Genomic DNA, 27,500 nt, shown 5'->3' with positions numbered 1-27,500 from the left:
AAAAGTTTTATCGGTGCAAAGTTATACCCATTTTTCGTTAATGGAAAACGAATTTGAAACATAAAATCCATCAAAAATCATATTTCTGATAATTAAGAAAGGCATAATACGCCTTACCTCGAGTATATTAACTTTCCCAACTACGGCGACGGACGAAAACGGACCAAAGTCGCCCAAAATTCACTTTTTCTTCCTCTCTCTCTTTGTTTTTTCTCTCTCCTCCTCTTTCTCTTCTTCAAAATGACACTATTTAGATATTTATCAAACAGGATCGTCCAGGACGATGCCCCTGATCGTCCCGGGACGATCACCTCTAGACACGGATCGTGCAGACAAAAATAAATTCCAATTCTTTCGTCCTTGGACGAATTGCTCTCTGAAAAAATTTCGTACGGACGAACCTACCTTTATCGTGGGACAAATCTCTCTGTCACCAAATTTATCACTGATCGTCCCGGACGAACTCCACTTCATCTGGACGAACCTGGAAAGAAAACAATGAAAATTGGCTTTCACATATGTGACGGTCATTGTGCAACTAATTTAATAAAAGAAGGGTTGGGCAGTTAATGAAGAATCACTAATTACCTGTAAGGGTTGATAATGACTAGTTAGAAAGAGATGAAATAAAAATAAGAAGAACTAAAAGGGTTATTTAAATAGTTTAGATTTGTAGATTACACCCATACCACATAATAAGTAAGAGAGTTTTACTATAAAGGAAAATTAATAATATATAATATAGGGATAAGTATATATATTGCACACAACTCTGCTTGGCCTATTGGTTGAGAGCTTTGGCTTTCAACTAAGAGGTTCACGGTTCGAGTCTATGTGTATGCGTTGAGTGTGTGTGTTTGCCTTAAATGGCCTAAATGTCCCAAAAAAAAAAGTATATATATTGCCCTAATTGATCAAAAAATTGATTTAGATGGAGGGGGCACAATAAGGCAACAATCTTTATAATTAGCGAAATCATTAGATTATTGTATAAAGACGTATGATGTAGGGGAAATAACTCTAATGATGTACATTGACTAGGGAGTTGGAATCAGGGGCGGATCCAATATTTTTTTTCAGGGTGGGCAAAAAAAAAAAATTATGGGAGATGGGCAAAGAAGCTTAGGATTAATAAAATTAGGGCAAAAAAAATTTTTTAGAGGGGACAAAATGCGCAAAATATCCTGCGCAAAATATCCCCTCTAAAATTAAATATTTTTTTAGCCTCTCATAATGGAACAATTATTACGTCCTCCGATCGAATGCAGAGAAACATTCGGTCGCAGGCAAAAATCGCGCGGTACCGAGGTGTACCGAGTTTTTTAAAAAACTCGGTACACCTCGATACCGCGCGATTTTTGCCTGCGACCGAATGTTTCTCTCATTCGGTCAACCGAACCAAATAAAACTTCCTCATTCTAATTCACGTTAACAATTTTTGTTAGGTATATAAAATATATGAGGAGCAAAAAACTTTGTAATATAATTGGCTTATCTACCACATTTAGGGAGTATAGATCGTTCTAATAGCCCACATTTTTTAACAATAATATTCATCTGCTGCTTTTTAAGCCATATCACTTCACCTATGAAGGAGGATCATTTAGGCAATCCTTAATCACCTTCTTTGACTTTTTAGCATTATTTTGATCGTCACCCTAAGGTCATTTTTTTATTTTTACCTTCTAGAAAGGATTATCTTAGAACTAATCTTCATTATGTTGCTAATACATAGGATATTAGTAATAACCTACATCATTATGAATATATTTTAACCATGTACGTTAAACTCTTTTTTCAATCAAAATTTTCATTACAAAATTTATGTCCCCCGCCTATTTTATTTGCTTCTATGATTGCGTATGTAAATTATAATTCATACTTAGTATGATCAAAATTTCTCTTCTCACATAAATTATGAAGTGTTATTGTATTAAGGCTTTATTTGGGACAGCTTTATTATTGTTTTTTAAAGTAACTTTTTAATATAAAATTTTATTATACAAATTTTTTTTTTGCTAAAAAGTTGTTTTAAGAAGTAATATAAATGAATAAAGTCCAAGGTTATTTTTGGGAAGACTTCACTAAGAGAGCCGTTACAAATGAAGGAGAAATTATTCTATGCGAAGACTAGACGCAGACCGTCGTTCGGAGACCAACCAAACAGTACCGAGTAGTAACGAGTCACGGTACTGAGCACATGGGTGATGTTGTGCATTCTGATCGATCTCCAGACGACTATCAGCGTCCACACAATAAATTTTTCAAATGAAGTGTCCGTTTGGGATGACTTTCCTGCTACTTTGCTTTATAAAAAATTGTTAAAGAATTATTTGGGGCATTACGGCATAATCCAATTAAGAAAACTTATGTGGCCCGTCACTGCTTCTTGGTATTGAAAATGTTGCCTAAATATTTGAAATAAGCGGATTGGACGACAGAGATGATTTTAGAATGCTACCAATTCGTTGCTTCTCGGCTTCGTTGAGCACGTGTCGTTTCTTCGGCCAAATCCCATAAATCCGCCGAACCGAAGGATTTAGTAAATTCGGGTTTAAGCCATACATCCTTAAATCCGGGATTTAACGCGCGCACAAAAACTGTTTGGCTGGATTTAGCATAAATCCAACTTAAATCCCGCTCTAAATCCGATACCAAACAGGATGCAGAAGAACAGCTACCGCGGGAAGATGAAGTTCTCGCGCGGAAAGAACAGGTAACGCCCGAAGGAAGAGACGGAGTGTGGGTTCAGGAGACGGAGTGATATTTATGTTATAAAATTAGTATTTGGATGGTAAGATTGTAATATTTAACTTTTTAGTGTTAAATATGTAATATGTATATAATAAAGTGGCATGTATGTAAATCCCCCTTAAACATAGAGTGCAGTAAAGTCTTTTAAAAGACTGCAGCACTATTTTGGTCATTTGTGCGAGATCACTTCAAAGCCGCTCTTATCAGTTAGGGTTAGGGATCGAAAGCCTCCATTACTACGAGACGAGGCCGCTGGATTTCTGAGGCGACGGAGTTGGGGTTTGTTTACCCCTTACTTCTTTGTGCTCATCGAATTTGATTGATTCTATTACTTTCGTCTGATTTGAAAACCTAGATTTGTTTAGTAGGAATCTACGTTGTTAATTATTGCCGAGATCTCTAGTCGACATAATAGCTTCTTTGCTCTTTGTTCCATCGTTGATTACGTTTATGAGAAGATGTTAGTTAGATTTATGGTCGATTTGCGATTAATGTAATAAAAACTTTATTTTTTGAAGCAGTGGGAATTGATGGCTCCTGCACAGCCAAAGACCGGCCTTTTTGTTGGGCTCAACAAAGGGCATATCGTCACCAAACGTGAGCTGCCACCTCGTCCGTCAAGCAGGAAAGGGGTAAGCAAACGACTTGTGATGTGGTTTATGATGCTCGTTCTTCGTTTTTTTTTTTAAGATTTGATTGCAAAATTTTTTATTGAGGAGAGCGGGTGGGTGGAGTGAATTTTTAATGAGATTCCTCAGGAACATTTAGTTATACCATCAATTTGAGAAATTAACAACTTCCACACAACGTTTGCCCAATTATATGAAGAAAAAATTTCTTAAGTTCTTTGAATATGAAAGCAGGTTTCTATGAAAAAAATTCTATAGGAATTGAAGATATATCTTTGGTAGGTTAGAAGTTTCAAATGTATTTTACTTTTTTTCATTTATTATTAATCTAAATGGCATATGTTTTTGAAAGTGAATCCCGTGACCAATAAATTACTTCTTGATTTGGGAGCCCAGTAAGTAATGCTATCTCATAAGAAGTAAAATTCAGGAGATGACCACTGATTTGAAATGCTATTTTACTTTTCACTCTAATATGATAAACTATGAAAGATAATTGCCATTTTGTGATGTGGGAAGGATGCTAAGAAATCAAGAACGCATGTAAAAATTATGTATAGCCTTTAATTAGTATTTAGAGGGTTGTACATTAAAAAAAAAAGGTTGTCAAAAAACTTGTTCACAGCTGTTTGCAGACCTTCATTTGAGTTTATAGTGATGCAAACAGCAGTGCATAACATATCAATTGGAAGGATTAGTCTCAAATTACCTTTCGATTGTTGTATACAACCTTTAATTTTAGTTTAAACTGAACAAGTATTTTAGATAATTCCTTTTTTGTTGAGATGTATTAAGTTGTGTGTACAAGTGTGTTTAAGTTTTTGGTGGTATACACAACTTTGTAAAACACTTTAAACTAAAATTAGAGGTTGGACACAACTTGGTACAATACAAAAAAAATTTAAAAAATAAAAGAACTTGCCAAAAAAATACTGTGCTGAACCATAATGTGCAACCGTCAACTGTACATCATAAAAAATTGTAGAACTTGCCTATAAATTACTTGTGTATAGCCTGAAAAGAAAAGCCTGTATAATGCTGTGTATAGACATGCACACAATAATGTACAAACCTAAAATTTAGTTAAAAGGTTGTAAATAATTCTATGAATAAAAAATGTGAACTTATTACTTGCCTTGGAATTCAACTATTTCGCAAAGCAACACTTGTCACAGGTCGGTATAACACATAAAATGTGTCTTATGACTTGTTTAGACCTCTATGCAACACACATATTCAAGATTTTGCAAAATTTTTCATATCTACACATGAGTGCAAACAAAATGACTATATGCATTGCACACCTTTATCCTACAATGAAATTTAATGATTTTGAAAAATAGCATTTGGACATAGGTGTGCCAAAAAAGGATTATAATACATACGCACAACTTTTTATTTGAACTATGTATATTGATGCATCTTTTATTCACGCTACACATTTATATGAAATATTAATCTATATTACTACACAATATTCCAAATCTCAAAGAAAATCTATGAAGACTTGTTAAATACATTATTTAAAATTGTGCGAAAAGAGGCGTACTTTAGCGCAATTTCTCCCTGCAACGTGTCGAGGTAGACGCTTTGAACCTATTTCGTTAGGCGTACACCTCAAATCTAGGGAGGCGCGCATCGCCTCACTTATGTGAAGTGTTTGTCTCAAAATAAAATAGAAATAAATTTATTTAAAACCTAAACCTAATGTAGAGCGGCGTCTATCCTCATTTCATTCATGTTCGACTTCGTCTGCTGCACCGCACTGTCTTCTTTAACTTCAACAACGTTTCGTGCTCGATCAGAAGTCAGGATGGTTCGACGACATGCCCTATTTGATCGGGAATCAGGAACGTTCAATGACGTTCTTCTTGTTGGATGGAATGTAACGACGAGAGTTTACTCGTTGCATAGGCTCTCATGGGTTTCAAGAACACGTGTTGTGAGTAGCCCTTAGTTTGTATTGTTTTTTTTTTCCTCTTTCTGCTAGAGATTTCGTATGTCCATCAGGAAATCTGCTATTTTACTACCGTGACTTTTTTTATTTTTGTATACACTTTTTTTTTATGATAATTATTTGGCCTTCTTGTGTTTTGATCTCTTGGATGCACTCTATTTGCTCAGCCTTCGTAAGCTATGCCTTGGCTGGTCTCTATTTTTGCTCCCATATTTAATTGGAGTGCAACCGTGTCTCCACATAGGACAATCTATGATATTTAGCCCTTTTGCCAAACTCCTCGGGGCTCCTTGTACATTTATAGTAATTTAAAGTTCCATACTATCACATCTTGTGCATATATCTTTAGATCATCATTCTTTGTGTTAAATTTTGTGTGATTTTGACATTTAGATATTCTAATATTCAAAATCATTGTACAATTGTATTATTTTGTCGTTAGTTTATTTTATTATTTTTGACCTGCATAATTACTTGGTTTTGAGTGGAGAAACATTTCAAAATAAAATTAGGAGAGAATACTCTCTTCTACATTATTAATAGATTATACTTAATATATTTGATAATAGAACTTTATAAATAAAATTTGAACATCTTTATATGATAATAATTTTAATGAGTGATTAAAACAATTTATAAAATTTTTGTACTCCAATTTACTTAAGATCGATCACTAATAACTTAATTTGAACTTTATTGAAATTAAAATTAAAATTTTTAAAGAGTTTCGATGTTTTATGTTGAATGTTTAACACAAAACTGAAGAGTTCGTTATGTATCGTCTATTGAATGTTCCAAATGAACAATCACTACAATGTCAGGTCAAACAATCCCTTCTATTACAATAAAACAATCATGAACTTAATACAAATTAAAAACTAACCAAATGTTTTTAACTGTTGATTAAATATCCGCTCCCAGAACTTTGTAAGAAAAGTTTGATATCACTCAGGCCAACAGGAAACTAATCACTTCTCTTTGGAGGCAACTGCAGAAGTTGAAACCTCCAAGACCCAGTGCTAAATCTTCTGCTTTTCCCATTTACAGAAATTGACAAATTTACAGTAGCTTATTTTTAAAACGCCCTCACATGAATAAATACGTTCCTCTCTTTTAAGCCAATCAGCAGTAGATTCAGGCAATTCTTGAATGCTTTCAGCCACATAGTTCTTGTTTTCTTGTGTTTTATGTTGAATTTTGTGTTCAAAGCATGGCAGTGAGGGCAATGGTAATTTACATGTGGAAAATCCACTTTCCTAGACAATCCTGCAGAGTGTACACAAAACGTCAGATAGCAGAAGCTATTTAGTATATTTCTTTCTGCATATACTTAAGCATCCATATCTTCTGACACTTAGCAAACCCATATAATTCAACATAAAACAATGAAACATTCCATATGAACAATCACACCTCACCTAGTTCATTTCTCTTTAGCATAACTTCCAAACTTCAACCTTCTTAAATTATACACCGAGTACTGAGAACTTATAATTTTCTTTTTGTTGGGCCAAATGTTTTCAACTTTGAACATCAGGACTTGTAATATAGATGCTTGGACTTCGAGGTATGTGGCTGTCCATGCGCAACTTTTTATTCTTGTTAGACATGTATCAAGTGATCGAGATGATGAATTTTCCCATTTCTTGGTGTGGTCTTACTAATTGGATGTTCTTTTTTATAAAGCTTAGTAATCAAATAGAAATAATTTTAATGGAAATCTTCAAATCATTCCGGATTTGTTTTTTCTATGTTTTTTATATTGTTACTCATTTATGTCTGTTGAGATTTTCATTTGATATATTTTGTATTTGTCCATATGAAATTTCAGAAAACTAGCAAGAGGGTTCATTTTGTGAGGAACTTGATCAGGGAGGTTGCGGGGTTTGCTCCTTATGAGAAGAGGATAACTGAGCTTCTGAAAGTTGGAAAGGATAAACGTGCACTAAAGGTGGCAAAAAGAAAGTTGGGTACACACAAAAGAGCTAAGAAGAAGAGAGAGGAGATGGCTAATGTTCTCAGGAAGATGAGGTCAGTTTTGTTTTGCAGTTGGAATATTGTTATTTGTTTACTGTTCTTTTGGCTAAGAAAAATTATGCCATTACTGTTAATAGAAAATGTGCAGGATTGCTTGTTAGTAGATTTTGAGCTATTTCCAACTTTTGGAGAGTCAAAAATATATATTCTGATTTAGATTTGGCCTATGGTAAGAAAGATAGAAGTATACCTAAAAGAACTTGATTAGAAAATATTAGAAATGACATTTCTTTAAATTTAAATAAGAATTTGATCCTTAACAGATACGATGGAGAAAAAGGATTCATGCAGCCTAGTGGGATAAAAGCTTGATGTTGTTGTTGTTATTTAGAAACCTATGAATCCTTGAGATTAGCAAACATTACATTTACATCTGCTAGCCTTCCATGTTATATACAGCTAATGTATTATTAAGAAGATTTCTATAACAATCTTTATTATGATTTTGAGAACTTCATGTAAAATTCTTGAAATAAACTCTAACTTCTGAATTCTAATCACGTTTTTGCTTAATGGCACCATCATTCTCTTATTTATCAACTCATTTCTCTTTGTTCTTTTTTTTTAATTAATTTTTTCTTTGGTCTATTTACTAGGGTTCGGCATTAGGTTGGAAAGTTATTAACATCATTTGTTTGTTATCTTTTTTAGTGTTTGTCATTTTATTGTTGACTGTCTTTCTCGGTCATTTGGTCCTACTAAATCATTCTTTTTTTTAGTTTGAACTGTTTTTTTAATTGATTCGGTTTGATCTGCAGATCTGCAGGTGTTTCTGAGAAGAAAAAGTGAGGATTTTCTCAAAATGCCAGTAATATGGAGCTGCTGGAGCTTTTGTTTCTTTGGAAACGAAATCCTTTCTCCTAGAATTATCTTTGTTTGAGTTTATAGATAGTCTAAATCTATGTTGGCATGTAAGTGGTCTTGATCTTCAAATTCCTGTGTCTAGAAAATTTTCTGTTTTGAACTCTCGTTGAATTTTTCCCTTTTTTTCCATGAAATCTGAAGCGATTATTTCTGAATTTTGAAGTCTTTTTAATAATCTCTACTATTGATTTGCTATATTTATTTGCTGTTGAGACATTGAAGTTAATTTAGGCTTACTTTGGGATGGTTTTCTTTTTGTTTCTTAAAGTAATTTTTTAATTAAAAAATTTTTATTTGAAGAAATTTAAAAAATAGCAAGAAAATTGTTCCAAAGGAAGCCTTAATTAGAATTATTTATTTTTAAGAAATTAGAAAAGAGAAGTAATTGAAAATGATAAAAATAAATTAGACAAATCTATTATTTTCTCTTTGGTTCTGTACAGTATGTATTTTTAAGTTATAAATTAAGTAATGTTATACAAAATATATCTAATATGGTTATGCTAAATAATATTATTCTGTTGTGAACTCCTTCAATTCTTCCCTTCTTTCTTAAAATCTAAGCGATTATTTCAGAATTTTGAAGTCTTTTTAATAATCTCTACTATTGATTTGCTATATTTATTTGCTGTTGAGACATTGAAGTTAATTTTTTAGTTGAAGAAATTTAAAAAATAGCAAGAAAATTGTTCCAAAGGAAGCCTTAATTAGAATTATTTATTTTTAAGAAATTAGAAAAGAGAAGTAATTGAAAATGATAAAAATAAATTAGACAAATCTATTATTTTCTCTTTGGTTCTGTACAGTATGTATTTTTAAGTTATAAATTAAGTAATGTTATACAAAATATATCTAATATGGTTATGCTAAATAATATTATAATTTTATATAAACAATATTACTGTCTTTCATTCATAAATTATGTATTATATTTTAAGAATCAAATTTCAAATAATAAGAAAATGAAGCATATTTTTCTAAATGAATTTCATTAAAATTCTTACTTGACCTGAAAATAAAAAATTTAAAGAAATTAAATCTATGACCTTAATTTATTATAGAAATGTTATAAAACTATATTATTTATTTTTGTAGAATTAGATTTAAAAAAATTGAGTCTCCCATTGAATGAGTGATTTCTCATTCATTCTTTAGAATTGACAAACAAAATCGGCCGTTGAGCGAAATAATGGCTATTAAGGGCATATTGAGACTCACCTTGATTTGCTCCGTGGGAGTTTCGCTCTCTGTGTTTTGTGTTTGTGTTTGAGTGCTGACAGCTTTCGGGACTAGGGGAATCGACAGGGACGATGACCAGCATAAAGAGATTCGGCGGCGGGCGGCCGCTGACCGGGACGCCGTCAATGGCCTGGTCTTGCGCCGTGGTAATCGTGTCCCTCCTCGCCGGCGCCTCCATCATACACAACATATACAAACCTAACCTGGTTCGTAAAACCTAAGCTTTCCACCTCTTCCTAATTATTCATTTGATAGTGCGCATAACCTGTTCGAGGAAATGCTCAGCTTTGACAAGATGATGTTTTGGACTTCAGACCTTGCCGACGGTGGACACCAAGGATGAATCCCCTAAGCATGAATGAGCCACCAATCGATCTAACATCTTCGACGGCCTGGTGCTTGCGCATTTGCATTTTTTTTTCTTCTTCTTATGTTTTGTAACTCAATCAAAATAATTTAGTGAGAGACGGCTCTATTGTTCGAAATTTGAAAAAAAAAAAAAGGTTATTTGAGTGAACAAAAAAAAATCAGTATAGTTGTTGCAGCTATGGTTTTGATGGCCATATTGGTTTGGTTAGATATAAGAAACGATATTTCACTTCAAGATACTTCAAGACTTCAGCACCGGCCATAGGTTTTTTATTTTTTATTTCTATATACTGTTACCTATAATAGCTCATACTCGGTTGACGACACGAATTAATATTAAGAAGATTGTACTGCAATTATAATGAAAAATCCTTCTTCATATCATCTTACTTGAGAAATTACATCATAGAAATTTTTTGTTTAGTGTTGCAACCTAGAGTATTCGTGGCGGTAGAGAAATATAAAATTAACATCTTAACTTATGAAAATTCGGCACGCAATCTGATAAGAGAGAGTGTGTAGCATTTATGAGACACCAAGATTTTTAATTGGAAAAACCCTAAAAAAGGGGAAAAATCACAGGGCCTGAGGTCCGAAGGACTGTAGTCGGTGGGCGACGTAAGTCAGGATAACCGTAGTCTGCTGGCGACGGAGGTCGGAAGGACTACAGTCGGTGGGCGACGTAAGTCAGCAGGACCGTAGTCGGCGGGCGATGGAGGTCGGAAGGACTGTAGTCGGTGGGCGACGTAAGTCAGGAGGACCATAGTCGGCCGACGACGGAGGTCTGAAGGACTGTAGTCGGTGGGCGACGTAAGTCAGGAGAACCATAGTCGCGGGCGATGGAGGTCGGAAGAAATGTAGTCGGTGGGTAACGTAAGTCAGGAGAACCGTAGTCGGCGGGGCGACGGAGGTCGGAAGGACTGTCGTCTAACGACGATGGTTAGAAGAACGGCGTCAGGTAGAAGTCCAACAATTGACATAAATCCAGCATCGGATAGATGCTCGACAGAAGTTTGATTAAGGGCAAAAGTTCGGCGTCGGGTAGAAATCTGGCGACTAGCAGAGGTCCGGCGTCGGATAGAAGTCCGACGTTAGTCGGCAGTCGAGGAGAACTCTGGCGTTAGATGGTATTTGGGCAGAACTCCAGCGTCACTTGAAAGTTAGGCGAAACTCCGGCGGTGGTCGAGGAGGAGTTTCTTCCCTCTTATTCTTTTCTTCTCCTCTTCTTACTTGAGGCCCCTCTCAAGAGAAATGAGGTGTTATTTATAGTTTTTTGAGGAAGGCATGACCCGTAAATAGGAGGAGGATCAAGAGCAAATGTGGAGTGGTTTGGATGTACGGTCGATATTGAATCCCTTGATCATGGACCGTTTGTCAGACATTTGAAAGTCTTAATGATATCGGAATTCGGCGATCTTGGGCTCGTTGGTTTCGTCTCGTCGAGCCGCTCGATTCGACTATAAGCATGTCATGTTTGGAAACCATTTAATAATCCAAATTGTGATTTGAACTTTCCAACAGCGCTTCGGGTCTTCGATTCCGACCCATTTGGGCTCGGATTGAGTTGAATTTGGTGTCGTTGGGTTCGTATTTCCGAGACGCTCAGTTTGACTGTAAGTTTGCTGAAATCGGAGTTCAAATGATCCCGAATTTACTTTTTAAAGTTTCCCATTTGATTTTTGCCTCGAGATTCGTGCCCGATCAAGATAATTTTTTTATGATATATCATTTAGGATATCATATCAAATTTTAGTAAATCGTTAGATTCATTTTTGGATGAGGGTAATATACGAAAAAATTATTAAAATTCATATCATATTTATCTGAAAACAAATTTAGAATTTGAGATCTTGATAGAAAAAAAGGGATCAGAATATCGTAGATTACATTGGATGAGTGTAATCTATGCTCCTAGTGGCATGAACAAAATTTACTTTGTGGTTGGTTATGTCTTCATATTACGCCCACTTGCCTTCATATCTAAGTAAAACATTAAACATTCCTAGGTAATCTTCCTCTTCGACTGGTTCTTGCTCAATATAAGATTCAAAGTGCGCAAGTTACTCCCATCCTTTTTAACCATGAGGTTTGAAAGTTTGCATATCTGTGGCTTTTTTATACTCCTGCAGTTATCTCAGATTAATTGGTGTTCTTGGCCTGATTCTGCATGACTCCCACCTCCACAGTACCGTCTAAGCTCAAATCAGGTTTCGTTTCATTATGTATGACCATGTAGGCATACTGAATAGCCTTGCACTATTATGTGTATTCATATTAGTTTGGAGAAAATTTGAGTTGGTATATTTTGACCCAAATCTAAACGTGAAAAGCTTTATAGCCTTTTTTTTTATTAAGTGAGAAAAAGTAGCTAGTAATATTAAGAATGTTGTAATGGATGTGTTTGGAGTTTCAAAAGGAAATATTCCTAAAAATAAAAATAGTTGGTGGTAGAATCAAAATGTGCAAGAAAAGATAAAAAATAAAAAGCTTTGTTATAATTATTAGTTTAGATGTAAAAATTTTGAAAATTGGGAAAGATATAAAGAGGCTCGTAAGATGTCTAAGAAAGCAATCTGGGATGCAAAGATTTTAGCTTTTAATGATTTATATAATATATTAGATTCTAAAAAGGGTGAAAGATATATGTATAAGTTAGCCAAATAAAGATATAGGAGTAGTAAAAATTTAGTTCAAGTAAAATGCATTAAAGATGAAGATCAAAAAGTACTTTTTTTAAAAAAATATTCAACAAAGGTGGATAAGATATTTTGATAAGCTTTTGAATGAAGATTGTAAGAATGCGATTGACTTTAGTGACCTTAGCACTCTAAATGAAAATAGATATTTTATTTTTATCGGCGTATTAGTAAAACTGAAGCTAGAAAGGCTTTAGAGAAAATGAAGTGCAGAAAAGCTATTGGACCTAATGATATTTCAATAGTGGTGTGAAAATGCTTAGGTGATGAAGGAATTTATTGGCTTACTAAACTTTTTAATATTATTTTATATACTAAAAAGATGTCAGATGAGTGGAGAATGAGTGTGTTGACTCCTATTTTTAAGAATAAAGGTGATGCACATGATTGTGCAAATTATAGAGGAATTAAGTTGATATGTCATACTTTAAAACTTTGGGAGAGAGTTATGGAGCATAGGTTATGACTTGATATTTATGTTTCTCAAAATCAATTTGGATTCATGTCAGGTAGGTTTACTATGGAAGCTCTTCATTTATTGAGAGGGTTGATGGATAAGTTTAGAGAGAATAAGGTTGATCTACATTTGATATTTATTGATTTAGAGAAAGCATATAATAAAGTTCCAAGAGAAGTGTTATGGAGAGTTCTAGAAAAGAAATGGGTTAATAATGCTTATATTTAATTCATTAGGGATATGTATGCAAAAGCTATTTCTTGTGTTCAAACACAATGTAGTTTGACCAAGTATTTTCTTATTTCAGTTGAATTACATCAAGGATTAGCCTTAAGCCATTATCTTTTTATTTTAATCATGGATGTTCTTACTAGACATTTGCAAGAGGATGTACCATGGTGTATGCTTTTTAATGATGATATTCTTCTTGTTTATGAGACTAGAGAGGGAGTTGAAGCTAAACTCGAATTATGGAGGTCAACCTTAGAGTCTAAAGGTTTTCATTTGAGTAGATCTAAAACCGAATACATAGAGTGTAATTTTAGCAAGTAATAGATCTAGTTGGGGTTTGTTGACTTTGAGCGATCAGGTCATTAATAAGTATAATTTGTTTTAGATTCTTGAATCATTGTTCATAGTGATGGTGAAATAGATGAAGATAATTAATTAGTAGAAATTCAAGTTGGATGGTTGAAGTGGGAAGAATGCCTTCTGATTTTGTTGTGTGATTAGAAAGTACAATTCAAACAAGGGAAAAATTTTTATAAGATGGTGGTGAACCTACAATGTTTATGGCACAGAGAATGTTGGTTATAAAAGAGAAGCATAATATAAATTAAGTGTAGTTGAGCCTGAGGATGCTAGGTGGATGAGTAGATTTACTCTTCTTAGAAGACAGGATATGAACGAGCATAATTCGTGAAAAGGTTGGAGTAGCTTCCCATGCAGATAAGAATTTAGAGAGTCACCTAGAAATTGATTTATCAATGTGTAAAACGGCGGCCTTCCGATAATCCCTAATTCGAGAGTAAGATATTAGATTTGGCTTATGTTAAGAAAGGTAGAGATATACCCTTAAAAAGGCTTGGTTAGAAAATATTAGAAATGACATTTTTCGTTATTAGATTTAATATGAGAATTTCTCAACCCGTTTATATATATTATATATATATATATATATATATATATATAATATATATATATATATATAATTATATAATAGGTCATGCGTGTCCCAGCCATATCAGATTAAATTTAAACATTATTTTAATCAGACGTGTTTGCTGTGTCTGACACGTGTCCCAACCATGTCAGACACGTGTCCATGTCCAACACTGCATTCTCTCTTCAAGAGATGTTTCGGTGCATCATAACTTAGCCATCTTAAAGCTTAATCTTGTACATGGAGCCGTTGCATTGCATTCTGAAGCTTTGTAGATGTCAATAGATCCATGCTATTTTATTGGCACTAAAATTTTCTTATTCTTAAGAATGACAGCTTACTGGTACCGTTGTCTTGCAAAAAAATTAAATTCAAACTGAATGTATGGTTCTTGCACTATTGGTAGTTCTTTCATGTGAGTGCTGTTTACAGTTCTTCTCGTTGTTGCTGTACATGGTCTACTGCTGGTATTTTCGGTCAAGGTAATGTTCTTCACTGCTTTTACACGTTTTGTCTCATCTTTGGAATATATTATCTTATAGTTTGCTACTTTCTCTGATTTTACAAACTCAAGGGTTTGTGACTTTCGGTCAAGGTACTGTTCTTCACTGCTTTTACACGTTTTGTCTCATCTTTGGAAAAAGGTACTGTTCTTCACTGCTGTACATGGTCTACTGCTGCTATTTTTCCGTTATTTACTGTGAGGTGATGTGAAACTTTCTAGGGTTGAGGGTTCTAGTGCACATCATGCATGCAATGCAGATTTGAATGGGATCAAAGAATGCAACAAACATGCAACTTCCTTGAGAAAGCAAATTTTTTGTTTCAAAAGAAGTATTTGCCACTTTCGATTAAAATTGGAAAAAGGTTGAAATCTAATACAAGTGATGAGATTTAGGCCCTTGTTTGGGACGACGTTGTCGCTGCTTTACTTTTTAAGACTCGAAGAGAGGCCGTTGGTCACCGTGCGTCTCACCTATGGCCAGAAAATTTCCACGGTCTCATCCTGCTTCTTGTGACCGAAAGACATATTGCGCGATCCGATTGGGTTTGGCATGGTAAAAAGCTCTAAATATTCCTCAGTCTTTCTAATAAAATTAGCAATAAATTTAAAGAGAATGAAAACCACAAGTACACAACTCTCTTTGGCCTATTGGTTGAGAGCTTAGGCTTCCAACTAAAAGGTCCAAAGTTCGAGTCTATGTGTATGTATTTGCCTTAATTGGCCTAAATGTCCCAAAAAAAAAAAAACACAAGTCAACATAGATGATTGAAATTTTATCTATCCAATTGTGTAAATATATTATAAATTATAAAAAGTTTTAACGTCAATAAAATGTTTACAAATCATCTTTATAAATTTAAATGGCCCTATTTAATCTAAATTGTTCATATCTAATCATATAATAAAAAATAAACAATGATAAATTGATCAAAAACATCAACCGCAATGGTTGATTATGCTCAGTTCATTGCAGATATGACCCTAAACAATTTTGAATATAGACCAAATCAGTTGAAAGACTGATTCAAAACTTACCCTTTTGCTAAAGGATATTTAATTAATATTTAAAAGGACAGTGAATAACTAATACACAAAATTAAATTAATGAGAGAATTTACTTCTACCAATAATTTATAATTATGTGGGCCAATCCGTAAAATAAAAAAAATGGCTTTAAATATTCTATCGTTCTTCTAGCTCCATAGATTATAAATTAAGCAGAATTTTTAAAAGACTGAAATTTTTGGATTGCAGCAAGCCTTCTGCTTTACTACTCAACCCAGCTGGATCAGAAAGACCCTAAAGCATGCCACTTCACAAGTTCCAGAGAAAGTAAATAAAAGATGATAAAATAGAAATCCATAACAATACTGAATGACAACATAAAATAAATATTGTCAAAGACGCACTACTACTTCGGCCAAGACTTCAGGCCATGCATAATAGAAACCAATATCAAGTCTTTCAAAAGAAGAACAGATAACCATTGCAAACAAGTTGCAATAAACTAAGATCCAAGTAAGTTGCAATAAATGACTATAGAGAAAATTTTAATCGACCTCCTCAATCTTGGGACCAGCACTGCTACCACCACCAGTTGGAATATCATCAGGCATTCCACCCATATCAGGGCCAGCTCCCTGGTACATTTTGGCGATGATCGGGTTGCAGATTCCCTCGAGTTCCTTCATCTTGTCATCAAACTCATCGGCCTCGGCCAATTGATTACTTTCAAGCCACTGGATAGCCTGATCAATGGCATCTTCAATCTTCTTCTTGTCGTCGGCGGCAAGTTTGGAGGCAATCTTCTCATCCTTGATGGTGTTCCTCATATTGTACGCATAATTCTCCAACGTGTTCTTCGACTCCACCTTTTTCTTGTGCTCCTCGTCCTCAGACTTGTATTTTTCAGCTTCCTGAACCATCTTCTCAATCTCGTCCTTGCTCAGACGGCCCTTATCATTGGTGATGGTGATCTTATTCTTCTGCCCAGTTGTTTTATCCTCGGCAGAAACATTCAAGATACCATTGGCATCAATGTCAAAGCAAACAGTAATCTGGGGAACACCTCTGGGAGCAGGTGGGATGCCTGAGAGCTCAAATTTGCCAAGCAAATTGTTGTCCCTGGTCCTCGTCCTCTCACCCTCGTAGACCTGGATCAAGACGCCGGGCTGATTGTCTGAGTAGGTGGAAAAGACCTGCTCCTTCTTGGTAGGGATGGTGGTGTTCCTTGGAATCAGAACTGTCATGACGCCACCGGCGGTCTCCAGACCAAGGGAGAGAGGAGTAACGTCGAGGAGGAGAAGGTCCTGAACCTTCTCATTACCTTCACCGCTCAAGATGGCAGCTTGAACAGCAGCGCCATAAGCAACAGCTTCATCAGGGTTGATGCTCTTGCAGAGCTCCTTCCCATTGAAAAAGTCCTGCAAAAGCTGCTGCACCTTAGGAATCCGAGTGGACCCTCCAACCAGAACAACATCATGAATAGTGCTCTTGTCCATCTTTGCATCCCTCAGGCACTTCTCCACAGGTTCCATACACTTCCTGAATAGATCCATGTTAAGTTCCTCAAACCTGGCACGAGTGATTGTGGAGTAGAAATCGATGCCCTCATAGAGAGAATCAATTTCAATTGTGGTCTGAGCAGTGGAAGATAAGGTTCTCTTTGCCCTCTCACAAGCAGTCCTTAACCTCCGAAGAGCTCTGGGATTGCCGCTTATATCTTTCTTATTTTTCCTCTTGAACTCCTGGACAAAGTGGTTCACCATTCTATTGTCAAAATCCTCTCCACCAAGATGAGTGTCTCCTGCAGTGGCCTTGACTTCAAAGATACCCTCCTCAATGGTGAGGAGAGATACATCAAAGGTACCACCACCCAGGTCAAAAATGAGAACATTCTTCTCACCAACGCTGGTAGCCTTCTTGTCAAGACCATATGCAATGGCAGCAGCAGTTGGCTCATTAATGATTCTCATAACATTTAGACCGGCAATGACACCAGCATCCTTTGTGGCTTGGCGCTGTGAGTCATTGAAGTATGCAGGAACAGTGACAACTGCGTTCTTCACAGTCGCTCCTAAATAGGCCTCGGCAATCTCACGCATCTTAATAAGAACCATAGATGAGATTTCTTCAGCTGCAAACTGTTTATCCTCACCCTTATACTGAACAACAATCATGGGCTTGTCTCCAGGTCCAGGAATAACTTTGAATGGCCAAAGCTTGATATCACTCTGAACAGATGCATCAGAAAACCGCCTGCCAATCAATCGCTTGGCATCTGCAACAGATATGTATGTATTGCTTAGAAAAGTCTTAGATTTAAGATAAGAGTGGATATTAACATTAACCAAGTTTGTGTTTAGGTAGAATACTAACTAAACTCCAACAAATAAGATGGTAATTCTTCTATTGTGCTTAAAAGACATTATATCTCACTTCCTTCAAAAAGTGATAGTTGGCATGAACAACATCTAGACAGTGAAAATACAACTTTAGCACTAAAGTTGTAACCTAATTGAAATTTATGCTATATCTTGTGTGTTGTCGCATTGGTTGATTCTGCCAGTCATGTTTATTATTACTTATGAAAATAAAAACAGCTAACCGCATTAGGAAAATTTTTAACGTGCATGCTCAGATATTAGAGATCTAATATCACAAAAGACTGAAAGCAGTCTGCAGTTGGGTAAATACTAACAAGCTCAAATTCATTAGGTAACCTTTCTGTTAAGATTAATTTTGAATGATAAGCTCCATAGATAGGTAATAGGAAGTTGTTAAATAATATCAAATTGACTAGTGACATCATTGGTAAATAATCCTAAACCCTTCTTCTACCCCCATGACTAGAATGAGCCGGACTTTCAAACAGATAAAGGAGCTATATTCATTGATCAAAATACAGCTTCAGGAGAATAATAAGAATGCAAAGTTCAGCTAAAAATTGATCGTGAAAATGGGGCATCATTATTAGAAGAAGCCTTGTTGCACAAATGAGAAGACCATAAATGTGACAGCTCATAGTTCAATTAAAAATTAATTTGGGAGATAAAGTTCTTTAAAATATGATTTATCAAAAAAAAATCGCATAAGAAAAATTAGAATCTCTCCACATGGTAAAACCACCAACAATCATTATTTGAAGCAACAATTAGTCATGCTTTGGATGAAAGTGCTAACTTCATTGCAAAAGCATTGGGAGCTTATTATAACAATCTCCTTTCAGATTTAACAAGCCTGAAAGTAAAAACAGAGGCTCTCTACCATCCTATATAAGAGCACATTATTAATCACTTGACTGCATATAAAGGACATGGAGACTAATTGAATAGACTATTACAAAGAAAGCTCAAAAGAAAAGGTATAATTCATATGAGTTATTATGTATAATTCATACATGTTGATGAAAAATTGATTGCAACTAAATGTACATAAAAGGTCCAATAAATCTAAGCTGATTTTACAGCACAATTCCAAAAAAAAAAGAATTCAGCACTATTAAAAATATACTTCACTTTTTTTATGTTGCACTCTGACCGCAATAAAACTACTTATGTAAACATAGGCGTCCTCGTTTATGACATTAAAAAGTGCATTGGTGAAAATCAGATCTAACTTGGTTATCAAAAAAGCTTCACAGCCAAATAACGAATAGCTTATATGATTACCACAAACTAGATCAGATCCGTATCAATATCGCTTTAGACATCAGATCCGTTCTTTGAACGTATAAAGAAGTGATCAACTACACAAGTGTGACTGATTAATGTCCACAGCAAATGACCAAGAACTAAAATAAAAAATTAACGATATATGAAATAATCAAATCAAAATAACCACAGATCCACATACTATAGGCTATTTAAGCCTCCCCGACCAAATATCTAGCATATGAAACGTCAACAAATAAGCAATGCAAAAGATCCATAAACAGACAAATAATTAATTACCAGATTGTTGTAAACAGATTAACTATCTCTTACACGCACAAACAAGCATCAGAAAAACTTAGAACATAAATCATGGCAAAACCAAACTAGTTAAGAGTCCTCACCAAAAACCGTGTTTATGGGGTTCATGGCGACCTGATTCTTCGCAGCATCGCCGATCAGCCGCTCTGTGTCGGTGAACGCGACATATGACGGGGTCGTGCGGTTACCCTGGTCGTTCGCGATGATTTCGACCCGATCGTGCTGCCATACTCCGACGCAAGAGTAAGTAGTTCCAAGATCAATACCTATCGCTGGACCCTCTCCCTTTCCGGCCATATCTAGGGCAAATCTAGAGCACTGAAAGGTTGAATCAGGGAAAGCTAAAGAGAGCAGGAATGTAGCGGCGGCAGAATTAGGGCTTGAGAATGAGGTCGTAAGAGGAAGAGCTTTGTAAGGTGGAGAGATATTATATAGGACTAGGTGCCTCTAGAACTTTCTGACGGCTTTTGCCAGCTTGATGAGCCCATCAGTTTGGAATTTGGACGGTCAAAGATCGACATGCTTTGCCTGAATTCTTACTGTTATTAATTGTTATTATTATACACAGCTCATTTTCGCTTGTTTGTTAAAAGCTTAAACTTTCAATTAAAAAAAATTTTATTAGAATTTCTGTGTATGTGATGTATATATGAATTTATTTTAATTGACTTAAATGTTTCAAAAAAAAAAAAAAAATTAATTTTATTTCAAATTACTATTATCTATTTTACTAACTTAAATGCATTTGCACAATTTGATGCTTTCATGATTTTTTTTTGAATGGGTTCACTCGCTACCACCTCCAAAAGAGCGTTTGGCAGTGTAGCTAATCTTCTGTTAACCTATAAGAGCCACCTATCCCAGAAACCTCATGTCCCACACTTGAATGTGCCCCACTTAAGAGGCGATGCCGCTCTAGGAGAATCGAGCATGGGTTGGGGGTTCTGAGTCATACTTGCCCACCAATCAAGCTAAGCATTCGCTGGTGCTTTCATGATATTTACAAAAAAATTATACAAAATGATAATAATTTTATTTAAAGATGTACATGCAAGTCATTAAATTTTATGTGTGTACGGCATTAAAGTAAGAGAATTGTTTGTCCTAGTGTTACATGGATATTCAACACACAATCAGAGGACTTAAAAAGCATTAGGTTTTTTACATGAAAAACACTGAAAAAAGGAAAAAAATCACGGGTCACGCCCAGTTGAAATAATTCAATTAATATTGAATATATTATAAAGATTGTTCCTAAACTTGAGCACAATTATAATAGTTCAAGAAGTGGGTTGAACTTTATGAGAATGATGATGGTTAAGCAGAAGTCTGGGGATGGTAGGTGGCGGACGAAAGTTTGACGAAGATCGGTATCCAATCAGAAGTGTGGCGAAGGTCGGCGGCCGGGCAGAAGTCCAACTAGGTTAGTGGCTGAGTGGTGGTTGATGATAAGTCTGGTGGCAAGAGAGCTCCTAAATTTTTCTTCGTATGTTATGTTTTTTCTATTGCTTGCTTTCCTTTCAATGAAAAATGAGGAGTCTTTTTTTTTTGTGACATGACTAGTACATCGGAAGAATATCAAGGACATGTTAGAATATTTTTTATGGGCGGTTCATATTGATTCCCTAGTTTATAGACCATTTATCGACAATTAAATAGTCTTGGTGATGTCGAAATTCGACGATCTTGGGTTCATTGAATTCATCTAGTCGACCCCACGTGGTGGGATAAAGGCTTGATGTTGTTGTTGTTGTTTTATATAAATAAAAATCTCACTAATATTATTTTATAACAAATAACAAATAAATATTTTTCTGGAAACATTTTAATATATATATAATGATATATGAATTCGTCTTTTTTAGTGTGGTAAATAATTAGAGTTATTGCTAAAACATATTTAAAAGATTTAAATATTTTGTCTACATTTAAATGGGTTAGATCAATCCAATTTTGAGCAAATTTAATTTTGAAACGAATAAACATAAGCTGCTGCTGTTCTGTCGACCAAATCAATAAAAATAAATCCAATTACAAATTTTATTGATTTGAAAAAAAAAAAAGAATTTATCTATATTTGTGAAATAGTTATAGATAAATATATAATTATTAAATAAATTCATATTTTTTAGAAAGGAGGAGTGACGATCGAATTGCAAAATGTGTGATTCGAATTCACAATTTCTTATAAACAAAATTTTCCAATTGTCATGGAATAGATCACTAAATGCTCCTTTGATATCATAACAAAATCTCCATTTTTCTTGATCAATTAATTAATAATATGTCAATTTGCACTGAAATTTAAATTTATATTGAACATTTGTGTTGCGACTCTATTAAGGGGTTGTTTCATGAGCTACATTAAAAAAAATATTGCATGTCATCTTTCTCTATTTTAACTATTTTTTTTTAACATTAGATTTAAGGAAGTCAAATACATAGTGTAATTTGAAAGAATTAAAAATAACAAATGTTGTGTCATAGAACATTTGTGGTGGTAGAGAGATAAAGAGCTTTAATGTCTTAGCTTTGAACGAAGATTTAGCGCAGACAAAGATAAGAGAGAGAGAGAGAGAGGTGCAACATTTATAAGAGATATAAATGAGACTCTTCCTCACTTGAAGACCTTGACTCAATGTAGCAAATACACATCATAACGGGCAAGTTACATGGTTGGAGCTGGAAGAATCCAATGACATGAGAGTTGTTCTTTTTTTTTTTTGAAGAAATGCATAATGCATTAAGGAGAAAAAAGTAAAGAACTAAGTACAAACATGAAGAGGATGATATTCTTCCTTGATTAAATTAGCCTTCAAGGGAGGGATATCATCAAAAGAAAAGCTATCAAAGTAAAAACTATCATCTAAAGCCATAGTAGCACACAAGTTGGCTACCTTATTACAATCTCTATACGCATGTACAAAGACAAGTTTATTGAAACCATTCACAAATAAAGAATCACTTACTAAATTGAAGATCATGGTACCTTTGTTCTGCTTCAAAGATTTTTGAATGTAGTTGATAACATTAATGTTATCACTTTCCATTATCACCCCTTTATAGTCGCTCATCCAGCTTTTGACGTAGTCCTTGACAGAGAGAATAGCTCCCATTTCCAACTGTGCAATATCCCAATGCATCATCTTCTTCCCAAATGCAAGAATGAATCTTCCATTACAATCCCGAAAAACACCACCAATTCCAACTAATCCCGAAGAAGTTAAGGAAGCATCAATATTGATTTTCATCCACTCTTTCGGTGGGGGGCACCAAGATACACATGAGGGTTGTTCTCAAGAGAATGTTGGCATGTTTGTTTGGTTAGTAGGACGGTAATTAGCTGGCAACAGTGGCTAGAGGGACCATAATCAGCAGATGATGGTGGTCATGTGGATCTTCAGCGGAGGGCGACAGTGGTTTGAGGGACTACGAATGTTAGAGGGGCAGTAGTCGGCGGGCGACGAAGGTTAGAGTGACCATAATGACCGGCCAATGGTGGTCGAAGGGACTATACTTAACGAACGACGAATGTTGAAGGGACCATAGTGGGCGAACAACGAAGTTTAGATGGATCGTAGTCAGTGGATGACAGAGGTCGGGAAAGGTCGTGGTCGGCAGGCAACGAAGGTCTGAGGGACCATCGTCAGCAGACAACATATATCAAAGGGATTGTAATCAGTGGGCTTTGGGGGGCAGAGGGATCGTAAATAAATGAGCGATGATGGTCGAAGTGATCATAGTGGGAAGGTGAAGGAGGTTGAAGGGACAGTAATCGATGGGTATCGTAGGGTTGTAATCACAATGGACAATGGTGGTTTGAGGGGCTATATTTACCCGGGGGGGGTTAGAAGGAACCATGGACGTCACAGGGACCATACTTGGCAGGCAACAAACATTGGAGGTGTGGAAATCCCTTAAGTAAAAGAAGTTAAACTCTTACACATTAAGGAGTCATTTTGTGTAATTATTAAAATTTTATTAAAAAACTTTGCAGTTATCACAGTAAAGTGTGCTCATCTCGAAGAATGGGATGAATGACCTCTTGAAAAGTTACACCAATATGACAAAAATGTGAGGCCCTTAGGCCAAAACTGACAATATATCGATAGTTAAGAGTTTTTAGGCTATTACAATTGGTATCAGAGTAATACATCAGCCGGAAAATGAGAACTAAGTGTCATACATGACAAAGTGGTACGCCATGAGAGCCACCTCTTGAATCTCGTATGAGACAAAGTGCTACGTAGTGGGGATGAACTTGTAGGGGCCACCTCTAAATTCTATCTACCTGGTGGATGATTATGAGATAAAGATACTAACAAGGACATCAATTACTTAAGTGGAGAATTATGAAATCCTTTAAATAAAAGAAGCTAAACTCTTAAATATTGAGGCACCTTTTGGTGTAATGATTAAAATTTCATTAATAAATTCTGCAGTTAAGCATGTTCATCCCTGAGAAATTCTAGGATGGGCGACCTCTTGTGAAGTTACACCACCAAGATAAAATCTTGAGTCCTTTCGATCAAAGCAGATAATATCTTGATAGTTAAAAATTTAGGCTATTATAAAAGGGACTATAGTCGGCAGGAGAAATCATAGCCAGTAGGAGATGGAAGTCGAAGGGACCGAAATCGATGGTCGATAGTGGTTGAATGGACCATAATCGATTGGTGATAGTGGTCGGAGGAACCATGGTCGGTGGGAGATGGAGGTCGAATGGAATGTAGTTGTGCGTGACAGAAGTCGAAGAGACTATAGCTGGTGGGCGATGGAGGTCGGAGGGACCGTGATCGACGAATGACAGTGGTCTGAGGGAACATAGTTGGTGGGTGATAGCAGTCAGGGGGACCATAGTCGACGAGCGACGATGGTATGAGTAGTGTGTCGATGGTGGCCGGACATATGTATAATGTCAGTCAGCGGGCAAGTAGAGTTTCAACAATAATCAACAAATAAGTGATGGTTTGGTGATTGTCGGTGTACAGCAGTGGTCCAACGACGAATAATGGAAGTTCACCAGCGACAGTGCTTGGGTAGAACTTTAGGATCCTTGAATCCTAAGAGCTCTCTGAAATCTCCAACAAAAAGTCTCATCCCCAAAGGTCCAAGCCCTTGAAGGTTCTAAGCCCCCTTTCATGTTGGAAGTGGGGGTCTATTTAAATTTTTTTAAAGTGGCGTGTCTGTAAATATGGAGAATATATGAGATAAATTCAGAGTGCTTTATTGGACGACCCATATTGATCCCCTTAATCATAGAGCATTAGTCAAGCATTTATATGCCCAAATGATGTTAGAATTAAGCGTTGTTAGGTTCGTTTGATTCATTTCGTTAAGCTGCTCAATTTGATTATAAACATGCTATGTTTGGATATCTTTTGATCATCTAATTTGTGTTTCTAAAATTTCAAATAAACTCCACCCCCCCCTGCGCAATTTGGACCTTTTTGGGTTCGGATTGGACCAATTTTGGTGTCGTTAGGTCCTTTAGGGGCTGAGACTTTTTCAAGTCTCTTCGAGGCATTCAGTTTGACTAGAAGTTTGTTGAAATTGGAATTTGGATGGTCTCGAATTTAATTTTGAAAGTTGCCAAGTAAGATATGCCTCGAGATTCATGCTGGATCAAAGCGATTTTTTGTCATTTATCACCACAGAACTTTGCTTAATCTAATTAAAAAGTGCATTATGTGTTTTGCAAATCTCATGTTGAGTTTGCTTTAAATTCCTACCAGGTACCATACATCACCACCTACACATCAACACTTGTTCCCCTTTTTGCTTGCTTGACAAACGCTATATGAAAATGCCAAAACACCAAATCCTAAATCCAAAGAGGCAACTGATAATTAATGTAAGATAGGGTGTTAATATTTGACACAACCTGAAAATTCGACCCGAACCCAAAAAAATTTCAGGATTGGATCAACCCATTTCGTAAATGAGTTGAGTTCGGGTTCTAGGATTCGACCCATTTGAAAAAAAATGAGTTGAGTTCAAGTCAACCAGTTAACCAGAAGTTGACCAAGATAATCTCGCACAGCAGTCTGTCCTCGACTCCCCACGTTCAAGTTCACCTGTTCCACCCGCAAGCACTAACCACACATGCATACATCAGTCCTAGGGTTAGACACCACAACCGATGTTGTCCGCCTAGGGTTTGCTTTTCCTCTTCTCCCGTGGTAGTCGCTCAACAACCCACGACAGTGCGACCACTTCGACGACGACAAAGGCTTCAACCCAATCAACCGTTCGAGAAAGACAAGTTCTTCGCCTCCTTCGACGATGTTCCTTCCTGTCAGCTCAAAATTCACGACAATTCATCGTAGTTGGATTGGAAATAACAATCACGACACTAGAAAGCTCACTCGTTGTGAAAATAACCATTTTCTTCTTGTTGGGTCGGGTCAACCTAGAACTTCAACGGGTCGGATCATGTCAACCAGTGGTGGATCAATGTCTGGTTCAATCCACAACCCAAGTTTGACACCCTACGTAAGATCTAAGTAGGTGGATATGTAAAAAATGCGTAAATGAGAAGGGATCGTTTGATAGAAGATTTCATTTTTAAAAGAAAATTTAAAAATATTTATTTATGAAAATAAATATTAATTTTTGATGATATTGTATAAATGACAAATTTACGATAATTAATATTTTTTTTTTAAAAAAAAAGAGCTTATTTGATATGTAGCGAGGTAGCGGTATACATAAATCATCATTACTCCTCGTCCAATGAACAGAAAGAACCCAACTCCATCAAACACAAACCCTTCTCATCTACATCCGAGATCGGACGGTCCAAAATCAGCTCCTAGTTCTAGATCCAACGGGTGACGTCCATCTGAAAATTCTAGAAACATCACCTAACTTACATGACCTAGCTTTCTCGCATCTCGACGCCTCGCTCTGAACCAACGATTTTTATTATTCTTTTACTTTCATTTCCGGTGAGTTTTCTCTCTCTTCTCGCCGGAGAAATGGCCGGAAAAGCCACAGGGCCTGCGATCGGCATAGATCTCGGCATCTCGGTGCCAGCTGTATTCGATTTTTTTATAACATAAAATTATACTGGATCTGCACTTGATTAGACTACATAATGAACATATAATTATGTACTCTTATGATTCACACCTAAGAGCATCTCCAACCAAATGCCAAACGAGTCTTTGACGTCGTTCGGTCGCTCCAGCCGAACGCCAAAACGTCCGCCATTTGCTTGTGGTTGAACAGTGCAACGCCAATATTGGCATTGCACTATTCACCCACGCTATTTTGCTCTCTCAACCAGAAAAACACGCCAAAGTAGAAGGATCGTTACCTTCGCGTATAAGCAAAAAAATGGCGTTCGATTAGAGCAGCACCACGCTATTTTTGCGTTTTGTGGTATTTTGGTGTGAAAAATGGAGTTCTCCGTTGGAGATGCCCTAATAATTTTTGAATTATTGCATTGCTAAATAAATATTGTAAAAATTGCTGTTACATGATTTTAAGATTTTAAACAATGGGCTGAAAGTCCTTGGACACCAGCTTTCCTTTCATAACTTCTTATCCTCGTTGTTCCTTAAATCTCATTAGGAAGTCCCTAATGTAAACCTCTAAGGAGATGTTTGGTCGCAGGATTTATGTCGGGCTTGAGGCAGATTTGAGCAAAATTCAGCTAAACGGTTTAAAATGCAAAAGCAAATCTCACGATAAATGAAAGCCGCCGTAGACAAAAAATTATCCCTTTTTATGGTGAATCTTGAATTTCTGAAGGATTCGATGAATTTACGGAATTTGGCAAAAAGGGAGAAAATTACCTTCACAGCGAACAAGCTCCCATGATTACCTCCAATCAAAATGTCTTAACTTATGA

At 35.8% G+C, this 27,500-nt stretch overlaps 3 protein-coding genes across 4 annotated transcripts; 1 reads left to right on the top strand and 2 right to left on the bottom strand.

The window, feature by feature from the left end:
• Nucleotides 1-2,899: 2,899 nt before the first annotated feature.
• On the top strand, nucleotides 2,900-8,416 carry LOC110115854 (60S ribosomal protein L36-3-like). Of its 2 annotated transcripts, none has more exons than XM_020849247.2 (4): nucleotides 2,900-3,033; nucleotides 3,276-3,386; nucleotides 7,172-7,371; nucleotides 8,136-8,416. In XM_020849247.2, the coding sequence occupies exons 2-4, from the start codon at nucleotides 3,285-3,287 to the stop codon at nucleotides 8,164-8,166; spliced, it is 333 nt and encodes a 110-aa protein (XP_020704906.1). In that variant the 5' UTR covers nucleotides 2,900-3,033; nucleotides 3,276-3,284; the 3' UTR covers nucleotides 8,167-8,416. The 2 variants fall into 2 exon arrangements, with proteins under 2 accessions (XP_020704906.1, XP_020704904.1); XM_020849245.2 differs by having other exon boundaries at nucleotides 3,273-3,386.
• A 7,597-nt stretch (nucleotides 8,417-16,013) lies between these two features.
• Nucleotides 16,014-19,966, bottom strand: LOC110115835 (heat shock cognate 70 kDa protein 2). Its single transcript, XM_020849212.2, has 2 exons — nucleotides 19,726-19,966; nucleotides 16,014-17,949 (listed from the first exon to the last, which is right to left on the bottom strand). Exons 1-2 carry the CDS (start codon nucleotides 19,937-19,939, stop codon nucleotides 16,220-16,222), a joined length of 1,944 nt encoding a protein of 647 aa, XP_020704871.1. The 5' UTR covers nucleotides 19,940-19,966; the 3' UTR covers nucleotides 16,014-16,219.
• Nucleotides 19,967-22,407: 2,441 nt separating this feature from the next.
• Nucleotides 22,408-22,893, bottom strand: LOC110115844. Its single transcript, XM_020849230.1, has one exon. The coding sequence runs from the start codon at nucleotides 22,891-22,893 to the stop codon at nucleotides 22,408-22,410; it is 486 nt and encodes a 161-aa protein (XP_020704889.1).
• Between the last annotated feature and the right edge of the window lie 4,607 nt (nucleotides 22,894-27,500).

Source organism: Dendrobium catenatum, unplaced genomic scaffold (genome assembly GCF_001605985.2).
Source record: "Dendrobium catenatum unplaced genomic scaffold, ASM160598v2 fragScaff_scaffold_315, whole genome shotgun sequence".
NCBI classification, from domain to species: Eukaryota; Viridiplantae; Streptophyta; class Magnoliopsida; order Asparagales; family Orchidaceae; genus Dendrobium; species Dendrobium catenatum.
Note: the sequence above shows the minus strand (reverse complement) of the source record. Positions and strands in the feature narration are given on the sequence as shown.

Coding starts and splice junctions, on each gene's coding strand:
- LOC110115854 (XM_020849247.2), top strand. CDS start 3,285: ATGGCTCCTGCACAGCCAAAGACCGGCCTTTTTGTTGGGCTCAACAAA. Junction 3,387..7,171: donor GTCCGTCAAGCAGGAAAGGG/GTAAGCAAACGA, acceptor ATGAAATTTCAG/AAAACTAGCAAGAGGGTTCA. Junction 7,372..8,135: donor AATGTTCTCAGGAAGATGAG/GTCAGTTTTGTT, acceptor TTTGATCTGCAG/ATCTGCAGGTGTTTCTGAGA.
- LOC110115835 (XM_020849212.2), bottom strand. CDS start 19,939: ATGGCCGGAAAGGGAGAGGGTCCAGCGATAGGTATTGATCTTGGAACT. Junction 17,950..19,725: donor CCCCATAAACACGGTTTTTG/GTGAGGACTCTT, acceptor TATCTGTTGCAG/ATGCCAAGCGATTGATTGGC.
- LOC110115844 (XM_020849230.1), bottom strand. CDS start 22,893: ATGAAAATCAATATTGATGCTTCCTTAACTTCTTCGGGATTAGTTGGA.